Genomic DNA, 14733 nt, shown 5'->3' on the forward strand with positions numbered 1-14733 from the left:
AGGAACTGTCCCTGCTGGGAAGAACTATCCCTGCTGGCAATAATCTCATGTAAAAGTTTCCTACATGCTGGTTGCACCCAGGTCCATTGATGGATCAATCAGCCTGCTCTTAGGGATCGAATATTGACTGGTCCCTGCTGAACCGGCCGGGATTCGAAACCTCTATGGCTGGCCTTAAACTGGAGAGTGCAAAATCTGGTGCAGCTCTGCATAGAAACCAATCAGCTTCCAGGTTTTTGGGCCTGGTTCACACCTATGCATTTTTTAGTGCATTTTGAGTTTTGTAGAAACATAATACAGTCTATTTAACATGGTTTGCTATGGGTCACGCGACTCACGCCACATCTGGGCATTTTATGGAAAGCAAGGTTGTGTTTTTGGTTTCATATTGTTTTTTTTTTTTTTTTGCGTAAATCGCACAGGTGATCAAATACCAGCAAAAGAAAGCTGTATTTGTGAGAAAAGGACATCAATTTTATTTCGGTACAGTGTCGCACGACCGCGCAATTGTCAGTTAAAGTAACGCAGTGCCGAATCGCAAAAAATTGCCCGGTCATTAAGGGGGCAAATCCTTCCGGTCCAGAACTGGTCACCACCCACCTACCTTCCCCCCCCTTAATCGGTGACAGTGATGTCATTGGCCACTGGCATACTTGCATGGGACAAGTAGAGAAGTGAAGGGAACAGAGATCCATGGTTAGAAATACTGAAACTGAAGCCATAGCCTGGATCTGTTCTGTAACTTTGATAATATCGGTCCCCAAGGTGGAAAATGTTGCTTGTTTATAAGTCATACATGAACACTGCTAATGTAATTCTCCTTTTGTCTGCAGGTTGCAAAATTCCTTTTCACTGAGGATGTGGAATCGACACCGAGGTCTCCAAGCAGAGAATGGTCAGTTCATGCTGGAGGGGGAGCCGCTGAGGATTCTGGGAGGCTCTATGCACTATTTTCGAGTCCCTAAAGAATACTGGAGGGATCGCTTGCTGAAGATGAAGGCTTGCGGCCTGAACGTTCTCACTACGTACGTCCTGTAAAACAGAATGTTATTGATTTGCTAAAGGGGCGTAATTATTTTTTTCATTCAATAAACTTTATTTGAAATAATTTAACTAAAGTGAAAACAGAGGCCCATTATCCTTCTATAGCACCTTGTGGCATGTTACATCTCACTACTATTTAGTGATCGACCAATATACTATTTAGTGATTGACCAATATCAGTTTTTCATTGCCGATACCGATATTTTGGCCAATGCATATCGGCTGATATGGGCCGATATTTTTGTACATTTACATTTTTTTTTTCTTGACAGGTACTCTTGTGGAGGGATCTGGGGGTCCTCCTCTGCACTTAAATGCATTAAAAACGCCAAGTTTGGCTGTTTTGAAGTCTGTCATTTTTTTTAATCTGGCGCCAGTGCCCGGAACTTCCGGAAGTGATGTCATGACATCACTTCCAGGTTTTTGCATGGAGACTCGATCAGAGCCGAATGCGGCTTCGATCGGGTCTTCGGTGGCCGTGCAGGCTGGTTGCCCGGGTCTCCCGGTGGGACGGGAGACCCGGGCGAGCCGCGTAAGGCGGCGGGAGGGGGGACGTTCCCTCCCGCTCCTTGTAATGACAGCCGAGCGGCTTCTCAGCTGCATCGGTTGTCATTACAAGACAGCCGACCGTGGGCTATGGACGCCGGTACCATGGTGATGCCTCTAGCTGCAGGCCTCACTCCGGTACAGCACTTTTCCGAAATATCGGCAATATCGGTAACCTCAGGGGCCGATTCCGATATATCGGGGAAAGTGCATATCGGCCCTCGATATATCAGCTTTGCCAATAATTGGTCGATCCCTACTACTATTACTGGGAGATTTCCCATCTAAACTTATGGACTCTGCCTATTGTAAATCCAAGCAAGAGAGTCTCATTCCCTCTGCTGTATTCTGAAAATAAACGCATGCAGACACTAGCTATGAAAACGAGACCCCTTAAAGCAGTGGTTCTCAATTCTGGTCCTCGGGACCCGCTAACAGGCCAGGTTTGCAAGATAACTGAAATGCATCACAGGTGATATAATTTGCTGCTCAGTGATTGCAGTACTCTAGACTGCATCGCCCCAAGTTAATACTTAAAATCTGGCCTGTTAGTGGGTCCTGAGGACTGGAGTTAAGAACCACTGCCTTAAAGCCAATCTAATCACCAAAACAAAAATGTAATCTATTGCAGCTTAGTGGTCCTTAGATGTGGTGGCTGCATTCGTTTCCATCTTGACAGTAACAGACATCCTATGTTTGACAACACTCACTGCACTGTATTCATAGAGAAACCACAGTTGTCACCCAGGCTGGTCCCTCCCTCCTGCTCCACATCTTCTCATCTCCTTTACATGGGGGCAGGGGAATTTTGTAGTTTACAGAAAATAGCTGGGGAGGAAGATAACATTGTTTGTGATTTCAGTTTAGCTACCAGGAACTGACAAGGAAACTACATTTCTGGCAAGATCAACAGGCATTACTGTATATGTACTTGCTGAACATGTTCCTAGCCTGAAAAAAAGAAAATATGCAGCCATGACATCTAATGTCTGATAAGCTGCAATAAATTGCAATTTTTTTTTTTAGGCTTCGATATCCTTTAAAGCAGTAGTAAAGTTTCATAACAGATAAAAAAAAAATCCCCTGCAAGGTAATAGCATAATATGCTAGTATACATTGCATGCTAGCACATTATGAGAGATTTACCTTAAAACAAAACCCTCTAGCAGCACAATGTCAGCACTGACAGGGTTTCCATTTTCACCCAGTCTTCCTTCTGGGTTCGCGGGTTCCGGCTGTTTGAATGGCCGAGCCCAAGGACCTCACGCCCACGCATGCTCACGGGAATCGCCGCCACAGCTCAGAGCTCTGAAGGGACAGCATGAGTGCATGCGCCAGTGAAGCCACCAGCTGCAGAAACAATTAATGCACGTTTAGGAGATATTCTTTGTACCTACAGGTAAGCTTTATTAAAAGCTTACCTGTAAGTACAAGTGTCCCAGTAATTACTACCACTTTTAATGATAGCCTATTCAAAATTCTTTTCAATGAAGTCCCTTTTTAATAGTTCTTTTGGACCAAGCTGACCCAGGTAAACTATTTACTGCACTAAAAAGTGTGCTTGCTGGGCACACTTAATCCTAACTCTATGTAGCCTCAGCACTCAGCAGTGTTCTGGCAGTGGGACTTGAACCTTCTGTCCCACTCCTGGGACAAAATAGAGTCGGGCTGAGCACTTCTTAGCCATTTACAGGTAACTTTGTATTTTATGAATGAATACAAAGCTTCCTCTGAATGGCTGGGATGGAGTTTGATGTCATCTGCCCGCCTCTCCACTATTCATAGAATACAAAGCTCCCTGTAAATGGCTGACTCTATTTTGTTCAAGGGGTGGGACGGAAGTTCTCATCCCACTGCCGGAACACAGCGCTGTATACTGTATGTAGCTGAGGCTACATACGGGTAAAGTGATTGTAAAGTCTCAATTTTTTTTTTTTTTTAAATCATAAACATCGTACTGTGCAGTTGGTTTTGCACAGAGCAGCCTGGATCCTCCTCTTCTCGGGTCCCTCTTTGCTGCTCCTGGCTCCTCCCTCCTGTTAAGTGCCCCCACAGCAAGCAGCTTGCTTTGAGGACACCCGAGGCAAGCTGCAGCTCTGTGTGTCCATTCCTGCCCCCTCTCTCTCTCCTGATTGGCTAACTAACTTAGATTGACAGCCACTGGAACCAATGGTGCTGCTACTGTGTCTTAGCCTAACATGGAGAGAGAGTCCTGGATGGCCGAGGGACTTGTGGACATCACTGGACAGAGATGGGGCTTAGGGTAAGTATTAAGAGTGCTGGGGAAGCTGCTTCCTGCAGAAGGTTTTTATCTTAATGCATATGGATTAAGATAAAAAACAGCTTGGCCCAAACAAACTATTTAAAGGGATAATAAATGTCCAGTTAAGCTAGGATCACGATATTGCAGGTGCGAGAACACGTGTAAATCACACGCATTCCCACACTTGCAGCCAAAATGCACTGCTCTTTGACAAATACGTGGAGGTGCCATTGCTTCTTATTGGGGCCCCCCACACATATGAAAACAAAGTGTGTTTTCGGGTACGTGAAACTGCATAATGTTGCAGCGCGATGTGGTTCTGTGCGGCTGCCCTTCAGGTGTATTTCGGAAAAGGGTCGGGGACCTTTTTCCTGCGCTTCCCGCGGGTACAGCAGCCCATTCAAATGAATGGGCCACCGTACCTGCGCAAACACGGCACACAGGACCCACAATAGTCTGAACCTAGCCTTAGGATTCAAGTGGTTCTGCTGAACTACTCTATTATACTGCCTAGATTTAAATATAAATGTGATTCAGTAAATATAGGATTGTCCCAACACATGAAAGAAGAGATATTCCTATGATGAGGGAGACATGGAGCCTGCCAATGCTGACCTCTGTATCTGAAAATAATACCTGAGAGCACCAGACCAAAGCACTAAGAATCCAAAATCTTATAGTGATGGTGTTCATTAACCTGACAATATTTTAAAAACCAACGCGTTTCAGGGGTACACAGATTTCCCCCTTCTTCAGGGATCAAACAATGTGTATACTCGAGAGGACCCAAATTGTCACAATCATCAAACATTAATTATTATGAAGATGATAAATAAAAAGGTTCCAAGAGTTAAATATAAACAGCAGGTTCAAATCCAATGCCTTGATCACATCCGTTCATTCTGAAAATGCTATTGTCCTGGCTGGTACGCTGAGCCTTTTGCTTCAGTACTTTGAGCCATTGACCCAGAAAGAGTGAGGAAATATATTGTTGGTGAATTTGTGAAACTATCGCTCCTGACTCCTGCATACTGGTCGGTTTCATGCAAGCTGTTGTTAGCTCATCTTAGACTGGTGTCAGCCAATCAACATTTTTTTCTTTCTTCTCTCCTGCCAGATATGTTCCCTGGAACCTTCATGAGCCACAGAGGGGAAAGTTTGACTTCTCTGGGAACCTCGATATTTGGTAATGTGAAACATGGAAGCCATCCGTAGTAGCAGTAGTAATATCTGCATGTTTGTGACCACAATGAAAATTTTGGTTTCAAAAATGTTGATAATAATTACTTACTCTGATTATATACAGGACCTATCTAACTATAGCAGCTGACGTGGGATTATGGGTAATTCTACGCCCAGGGCCCTACATCTGCTCGGAGTGGGATCTGGGAGGATTGCCTAGGTGAGTGTATACAGTCTGTATTGCAGGTTACAAGGGCCACTCCCAGCTGTGTGTCCCGGCATCACTTGCCAGCTGCATATGTGACATCCATTCCATTGTCTGCTGGCTCAGCCAAACTGCTGTCATCTCCCCATGTGTCCCACCCTGGTATTGTTTCTCCTCACAGCTGGCTACTGCAAGACAAGGACATGCAACTACGTACAACTTATAAAGGCTTCGTAGAGGCGACTGAAGCATATTTTGATCACCTTATATCGACAGTGGCTGCACATCAAGTGAGTGTAACATCAGTCTGGTTACAGGATAAAAAATGTAATACCATTTTTTTTCACCAAATATAAAACCTAATGTCTAAGATAGCACATTTGTCAAACACAAGGTCCGCAGGCCAAAGCTGCCTGCCAAGCCTTGTCATGTGGCCCCTTGCACCCAGTTTTGCAGACAGAACCTGGCAGGAGAGATGGGGTTACACACTGTGCATAGCACACCCCAAAATCCTGCACTTTGTACACAGTGCACCCAAAACCCTGAACTCTGTATGCCTGTTCCATACATAGCCGGACATAAGGCATATAGTAAAATAGCAGGCAGTTCCTCCAAAACGAGAAAAGCATGCATTGGATATATTGTTTTATTTCCTTTTGGAAGTTGTTATCATATTGTACAGGACGCTCTGCGTTGCCTGCACCGTGGTGCGGTCTGTGTGCAGCGTATAGCGCCCTACTTCTCCTTTGTATACCATTTAAATGCAATCTTGTATTGTCTGTTGCACTGTATGTCCCAGGTGGTGAGGTTCCCCCCACTCACCTATCACTTGCATCCTCTGATCAATGAAATTGTCCATGTTGATCGGTCGATATACACTTTTGTGGTTTTAATACTTATCCAAAATAAAGTGTTATGTTTTTTATTACGGTGCCCTCAAAGTCCATTTATTTCTCCCCCTTTTTCGTATTTCTGACATTCAGGACGTGGCACATGTCTTTTTATTTTATTACGCCCCTGTTCTTTGCTGCACCAGGGATAGGCGTAGATATTCTATTTAGTTAGACACCTAAGAATTCCCTTCACTGGAACTAAGGGGGCAAGCCCAACCCCTGAAAAACAACCCCACACCATAATCCCCCCCCTCCCCTCCACCAAATGATCTAGACCTGTGCACAAAGCAAGGTCCATAAAGACATGGATGAGCGAGTTTGGGGTGGTGTAACATGACTGGCCTGCAGAGAGTCCTGACCTCAACCTGATAGAACATCATTGGGATGAATGCAGGGATCTCCAAACTACGCCCCTCTAGTTGTTAAGTAACTACATGTCCCATGAGGCATTACAAAACTCTGACATTCACAGACATGACTAGGCCTAATGGGAATTGTAGTTCCTGAACAAATGGAGGGCCATAGTTTGGAGACCCCTGGATTAGAGCAGAGACTGCAAACCAGGCCTTCTCCTCCACATCAGTGCCTGACCTCACAAATGCGCTTCTGGAAGAATGGTCAAACATTCCCATAAACACACTCCTAAACCTTGTGGACAGCCTTCCCAGAAGAGTTGAAGCTGTTTTAGCTGCAAAAGGTGGGCCAACTCAATATTGAACACTACGGACTAAGACTGGGATGCCATTAATGTTTATGTGCGTGTAAAGGCAGGCGTCCCAATACTTTTGGTAATATAGTGTATGTAGATCGGGCATTCTGATATCACACTGATTTTTCCTGATCTGCCAGCATGTTCCAGTACCAGACACCATTGAAACCAGGCAACTAGCATTCTCAGGAGGAGGTCAGCAATGTCACCCTCCATATTCCTAACCATACTGATGTACTTTTGTATAGTTTACTGTTTCTTAAAAGTTGTGAGACCCCCCTAGCTGGCATGCAGGACAAGCATCCAGGTTGGGACTTCTGACTGAACATGTCTGCTTGTTTCAGATCGATCTCACTAAGCAGTGAGCTCGCAGGGTGGGAATGACAACCAGAAAACAAGCAACTTGTCAGCAGCAGCTGCGCCCCTATTTGTAAAAGGACAGGTTTAATTTAAAGGATTAGGTCACCTTTGTAGAAAAAAAAATAATAAATGCACATCTTTTCGCAGGTAGAAAAACATTAATTTATGATTTTTTTTTTACTAGAAGCCTGCAAAGCATCGCACCCGCGATCAGCAGATCGTGTGTGCAATGCAGAGCTCTTGTAAAACTGTCTGTGTAAGCTGTCTGCTTGTACCTTGTACAGATAGGCAGTTACACACTGACTGGAAGCATCAATTAACTACCTAGAGTGCTCAACAACACCCTGGTAGTTCACTGAGAACTACAAGATGACAGCTGCAAAGGATGTTGGTACTTGTAGTTCTCACATTCACATAATTCTATGAATAAATGATGCGTCCAGATGGGCAGGGCCCCACACAGCTGCATTTTTATTTATTTATTTATCTTTTAAATTCTTTATTTAGTAATAAGTGCAGCAAAGAAAGATATATAACAGCAGAACAATGGCATCTAGGCAAAATTGAACGTATAGGAATACATCAGTCATGAACACTTAGAACAACCAGATAAGAATAGTGTTCATACAGTGCTGAATAGAAATAGGCATCACAGGAACTAGTATATACAATAATATAGCAAATCCAAACAGAACCAATGTCGGGTATAGAGAAGAACGTCAAGGCTGCACAAGTATGGGAGGGGAGAGGAGGGGAAAGGAAAGTGACAGAAGGCCAAGAGGGTCAGAAAGGGGGGGGGAGGTAGAAGGGAGAAGAAGGGAGGGGGGGGAGGCTGCATTTTTTTTTATATTGTGACAGAAGGTGCGGGGAGATAATCCCCCACTCGCTGTCACAATGTAGGATTGGGGGGAGGCGGGGTGGTTGGGGTTGCAGGGGCTGCTGCAACAGGAACAAGTTACACCCTGAATATGGTTTTTAACATGTAACCTTTTACGAAAGATGAACTTATCCTTTAAATCATTTATGGGATGTCTAATAAAATAAAAGTACATCAAAGTGCATGAAATAAGAACTGTCTTTATTCCTTCATAGTGACCAATTAGAGCCAAGCATTTATATTTATTTTCCCCCAAGTTTGTCTATGATGGATCACTGTGGGGCAGAATTTACAGCTGAGTGTGATGAGGGTGGGATAGCTGTTACAGAATACTGTTGAAGTTGATGGATGTCTCTCCGATAACCTAAATTATCACATTTTTCTTTCTGCAGTACACTAGGGGAGGAGCTATAATCGCTGTCCAGGTTGAGAATGAGTACGGCTCTTATGCAAAGGATGCCAACTACATGGAGTTCATAAAGACAGTGAGTTCTACATTTATCAGTACAGATTTGTTGATGCTGGATGCTAAAAATGAAATAAAAATCAGTGCAATGTTATTTCTGTCTTCACCCTGCATGAGGTAGCACAATTAATATAATATACAAAACCAAAAAATGCTCAAGGAACAAATGTTTTGCCCAGAGTTCTAATTTAAGATCAAACACTCGTATTATGCTGTACACTCTCCTTGGGCGGATTAGGAAGACTCTGAACTAGGAAGTGTCCGTCTATGCAGTATTGATGCTGTAAGCAGTGTGTGCTAAAGCAACCTTACTGTAGTGCACCAGGGCAGTGCACAGCATAATATGAGTGTTTTGATCTTAAATTAGAACTCTGGGCAAAACATTTGTGTCCCATTAGGGAGATTTATCTTCACTTCCTGTCCCATAGACAAAAAGGGAGTGAGGGGAAATTCCTGCAAGTTAAGGGAATCCCATGGGGACCCCCCAGGTCACCAGAACTAGTGTCCCCATAGGAAGATTCCCTCTCTTACTTTTCTGGGGACAGCCCAAAATTTGGGGGTTTCTTTTTTGCTTTCATTTTCATTGATAATGGTAACCAGGACAGATAAAGAGGGTGAATATCTCTAACCTCCCTAACTGAGACACAGACAGCAATAAAAACCTAACAGGTGTTCTAATCCATCTCCACTCTGTCCAAAAAATTAAAAAATATTTTGTTTTTAGTTATACTTGAAGGAGATTCCCCCCTCTCTATTTGTCCTGTTTACTATCATTGAAAGGGAAAGTTAAAGAAAATCCCACATTTCGGGTTGTCCTCAAAAAAGTAATAGAGGGGAAATCTTCCAAATCTTTCTGTTTAACCGATCTGTATCTTGTTGTATCAGGCTCTCGTACGGCGAGGGATTGTGGAATTGTTAATGACATCTGACAACAAAGATGGAATCAGCTCGGGCAGTATAGAGGGAGGTAAGGCATCCTCTTCAGCATATAAAATGAAAATATAAAAGTGCTGCTCTCTGACAGTTTTTGCAGAGAGCAAATGATATTACTGAAAGTGTTGAATTAAAATGCATAACATTTTAAAGTTGTAATACTTACTTTTGACCACAAGATGCCAGTGTTGCACTCCTTGATGGTAACAGGATGGATTCAACTGTCAGATTATAGTATGGGGGTCAAAAGGGCTTTATAATTCCTTCTGATCTGCTCAACAAAACTTGACTGGTGATCCATATTCAACTATTATGCATATTGATCAGCCTGATAGTCTTTTTTTAGTTCCTATTACCTTTTCCATATTTAGGAACACAATCGTAGCTACAAGGCTAGACACGTGTGTCTGTCAATAAAGAGCTGATCTATTTTGGGAGTTCAGAAAAAATCTAGTAAGTTATTGGAATTCCCATGAAAGAAAATCTTTAATGTTGTATTCATAAGTAACTTTTTAGTTTTACTTTATTTGAGATGCTCAGATAGAATTGGGTTTATCAGTATACAAGATATAGGTTCACTCCTTCTTAAACGAATGTTTCAGGTTTTGGTAGATGCAGATTTGGTAGATCCGATACATGCAGATGTAATAATACCTTAAAGCGGAGTTCCACCCAAAAGTGGAACTTCCGCTTTAGGTGGTTCTAACCCCCATTTGGCATGTCATTTTTTTGGGGGGGAAGCGGGTACCTAGTTTTGACAGGTACCCGCTCCCACTTCCGCTCTGAGCGCCGCGGCGCCCTGAGCGGAAGTTCTCCTCTCCCCCTCCCTCCCTGCAATCTTCTGGGACATGTCAGAGGTCCCAGAAGATTGCCGGCCAATCGAGGCGCGTATCGCAACTTGTGCATGCGCAGTGCGTACCCGGCTGTGAAGCCGCAAACTGTCACAGCCGGGTGCCCACACCAGTGATGCCGGCGCCGCAGAGCAGAGAGGGAGAAGAGCGAGGCTTCGGGCGGCCGCATCGCTGGACCGTTGGACAGGCGAGTGTGTGAGGCTGGAACTCCGCTTTAAGGCCCTTATCATATGAGCAGACCAATCGGGTCCGCCTGTCAGTTTTTCATGCAGACTTGATCGAACCACCCCTTTTCCTCAATGGAGTGTCGGGTGTAAACAGACATGTGTCTGTTTACACCTGCCGACATCCAATTCGATCTGATCAGCTAAAAACAGAGGGATGGGGATCTGTTCCCCATCCGTCTAGCAGATCAGATGGCAGTCGCGTGTAAACGGACAGGTGAGCCGTTTACATCCGACCGCCCATAGATAGAGGAAAGCGGACACAGAGCAGCCATCTGCCTGCTCAGCGGGGATCAGCAGACAGGTTTCCCTACTGATCAAGCAGATTTCTAGCAGAGTCCGCCCCATGTGGATGGGGCCTAAAGCTGAAGGCTAAACGGATATGAAAACCCTGTTTAATCCAGTAATGTGTTTTACATACGACTAGCATATGTACCTGAATCTTGCTTGTTTTAAAACTCCCCTGCACAGTCCTGACTTGGACAGTAGAGGGGTAGCACAGTAACTCTTCTATATTGGCTGTTGTCCATCTAACACTGTAAGCTTCCTTTAGAAGGATTGAGCAGAAGTATTCTCTCATTAATATGCTCCTTCATTGTCCATTCACAGGCTCGAGGTGCAACTGCAAATGGGATGGGCTTTAACACCCACATTCCGCACATATGCGTCCACTGTCGGCAGAGGTTTCTGTGCTGACAGCCTTCTCACTGCACACTCCCAGCATGTTAAAGACAACTCTCTGTCTCTAATAATGATTGGGAGCCAGCTGGACCGGTGTTCCGTGAGAATTACCTACCCTGTGAGAATTACCTACCCCTCGTCACTTCCGGCCAGAAGCATCTGAGCAGCGCAGCAGTGCGCATGCTCAGAGCGCCGGATACCTAATGGCAGAACAGAGGAGCTTACTAGTGCGCATGCGCACTAGTATAAAACGATCACGGTGTACCGTGAAAAAAACCTACCGACGCGGCACTTACCTAAAACAGCTGTGCTGACATACGAGTCATCCCCGCTCCTGTCCCGGTGACTTCCCTGCTCTCGGCAATTAAATATAAAAGCGGCTTTCGGCTCAGTGATTTATGTTTTCATACAGCCGCCGCCGCTTTTATATTTACTATCCGAGAGCAGGGAAGTGACCGGGACAGGAGCGGAGATAACTCCTATTTCAGCACAGCTGTTTTAATGTACCCGCTGCATTACATACAGTGCGGAGTACCGGAAGTGACGTGGGGTAGGTTTTTCTCACGGGTAGGTAATTCTCACGGAACACCGGGTTCACATCATGTGACTACTGTGACAGCCAATCATGGTGGTCACATGATCAGACAAACCTTACCGCCCCACAGTTATAATAACCCTGTTAATCAACTGAGCTCTGGAAGGTTTTACCCCCTTCACAACTAGGTCATTTTTGTGCTACTTTAACTGGCAGTTGCATCACCTTGCAACACTGTCCGAAATCCTAATTTTTATAGTTTTTTCACACAAATAGAGCTTTCTTCTGGTGGTGTTTGATCACCACTGGGGTTTTTATTTTTTGTGATATAAACGAAAAAAGACCAAAACTTCGGTTATAAAACATATCCAATAAAATCAAATTTCTTCATAAATTTCGTCCATAAATGTATTCTGCCACATGTCTTTGGTAAAAAAATAAATTCCAAAAAGTGTATATTAATTGGTTTGCGTTTAAAATTGTAGAGGTTGATTTAGTTGCACTCAGAATCTGGTGCAACTGTGCATGGTAGCCAACCAGCTTCTAAATTCAGCTTGTTCAATTTGGCTTTGACAATAACATCTGGAAGCTTTTTGGTTTCTATGCACAGCTGCACCAGATTTTAGTAAATAACCCCCTATTGCGACTACAAACTATGGTATATATATTTGAAAATGGAATAATCCTGATGTACTGACAGCCTCTGTCATTTCTTGAGGCCCTAAAATGCCAGGACAAATACCCCCCAAATTACCCCTTTTTGGAAAGTAAACAATCTGAGACATTTAGTGAGAGGCGTGGCAAGTTTTTTTTAAGTTGCAGTTTTTTTGTCACAATTTTTTTGAAAATAAAGAAATTAAATTATATTTTTTAACACTCTGTTACCACTGCAGTACAGCACAGCATCATCATATGACTGGTATGACGGTAATCAGGGATACTGATTGGTGACAGTGTGTTCAAAAAACAGAAATTTGTAATCTTTTTTTTTTAATTTTCTAAACTTTTTTTAACCTCATTTTCTTTTTTTTAAGCTTTTTTTTTAAATTTTTTACTAGTTTTATTTTTACATACTCTCATCAGAGTAGTTCAGTGTCTCCATGGTGACACTGTACTACTCTGAGGGGGTGATCAGGGATTTTGTTTTTACATTTTGATTGCTGTTACAATGTTTTCAACAGTTATGAACGGGTTACATTTAATGACAGCTGTGGTTACTGGTGATCTGTCATTGGCTGCAGCTAATCACATGATACAGGGTGCTGTCATTGAAACAATCAATACAACCAAGCGCTCACTCAGATGGGGATGACAGGCATGCCGCTTTCCTCAGGTAGGGAACTCCAACATAGGCACAAGAAAGAAAGAAAGAAAGAAAGAAAGAAAGAAAGGAGGCGCAAACACCTAGTGCATTACCCGTGAACACCTTAAAAATGTTTTGATAAAATGCCAAAAACATACTCACAGACATGAAGAATAAAATCGCATTACAAGGATCCAACACATGTGGAATGGAACATGTCCCTGTAGATAGGACCGCTAACACGTTTCGGGAGTCAAGACCCCTTCATCAATCGTCATTGGTCCATGTACCATGTGATAGCTGTGGGCCAATCACATATCACTTTGCAGGAAACACAGCTGTTATGAATGAACTTTATTCATCACAGCTTTTTTGACATTGTGATATCCCCCGGCCCTTATTGGTGGACACAGCAGTTGCAGGAGTGGCATGCTGCACGCCCCTAACCCTGGACAGGCTGGATGATGTACATGTATGCAATCCAGCCTGCCCCTGCTGGCCGTCCACAGCAAATGTACTGCGGGTGGTCGGCAAGTGTTTAAAGGGGTGCCGGGTGTGAATTTAGCTGTTTGCCTGGAGTTTAGCTTTAAGTCTATTGTATTAGTGTCTTTGGTGTTGAGGTTTCTGCATGTCTACCCTGGTAGTTACAAGACCTTCTACTTTTCCTGCTGGAGTTCTTATTTGTTTTAAATTAAAAAAAATTAAGTGAAATTAAGACCCAAACTTTTTTTTAGGTTTAGGAATAAATGTGTGTTCTTCCAATGACACATATCAGGGAGGGGATTCCCCTCACTTTGGAGAACTTTTCTCACTTCCTGTTGTGTCTACAAGACAAGAAATAAATGGAAATCTCCCAAATGGGAAACTGATGTTAGGGTTCTTAATTATCCCATACATTATCCAGGAAAAAAAATGGCTTTAATATTTTTTAAGGAGGAATGAATGATCCACGGTTGTAGTAGCCCATAAGAAGTATAGAAATGTAAGAAGTGAGTGTGTGATTTTTTTTTTTTTTCCCTCCCCTCCCCCCACAGTTTCCTGTGAACCTTTAAAGCCAGTTGTGTAGAAACACTATAGGATGACCATTCCACCAATGTATGGAGAGCTTGCTGCATATCTTGTGCCAATAATACAGCGGCATTATGTTCTGAAGCAGGAAAGACCTCCATGTGGGGTAGTAGTTTGTTCTTCTTGTCTCTGTGTAGTTACTTAATAACTCTACTTTTCTCTCCTAGTTTTGGCGACCATCAATTTCCAGAAGACTGAACCCATCCTCTTCTCATATCTGGAATCCATCCAGGTAAATGGATCAGTTTTCACGTTGTATCTGTTCATTTGCAGTGTGAAACAGACTTAAAGCAAAATACTTCATAATTTATACAGCCAATTTAAAGAGTCTGCCCTTCCCAAACTGATATCTCGGTGTTTGGTGGGTGCTGGAGAGTTAAATAACCTGACAACTTCCTATGTTTCTTAGGGATTTATTGGTAAGATCAGGCCATAGATCATGCAACTTTGATTTCCTTATTAGTACAGTCAGTGTTGATGGGGCAATCTCTCCCCCAAAACTATTGTGCTTTCCTAGCGGTGAGGTGGGGTATGCAGAATCCATTACTACTGGGAGAACACAGTGATTATTGCTAGCGGCTATAGCCTCTGGT

The 14733-nt window shown here is 43.4% G+C and overlaps 1 protein-coding gene across 1 annotated transcript in view; it reads left to right on the top strand.

Annotated features, from left to right (window-relative positions):
• The window catches only part of GLB1L2 (galactosidase beta 1 like 2), a 95556-nt gene that overhangs the window by 53103 nt on the left and 27720 nt on the right, over positions 1–14733 (top strand). The window contains exons 2-8 of the mRNA XM_082273720.1: positions 834–1025; positions 4971–5039; positions 5160–5255; positions 5422–5530; positions 8472–8564; positions 9431–9512; positions 14308–14372. Of these exons, the coding sequence (XP_082129846.1) occupies positions 834–1025; positions 4971–5039; positions 5160–5255; positions 5422–5530; positions 8472–8564; positions 9431–9512; positions 14308–14372 (706 nt within the window). The remainder of the gene's footprint in view (positions 1–833; positions 1026–4970; positions 5040–5159; positions 5256–5421; positions 5531–8471; positions 8565–9430; positions 9513–14307; positions 14373–14733) is intronic.

The sequence above is a fragment of the Pelophylax lessonae genome, assembly GCF_965119305.1.
Source record: "Pelophylax lessonae genome assembly, chromosome: 12".
Lineage (NCBI taxonomy): Eukaryota > Metazoa > Chordata > Amphibia > Anura > Ranidae > Pelophylax > Pelophylax lessonae.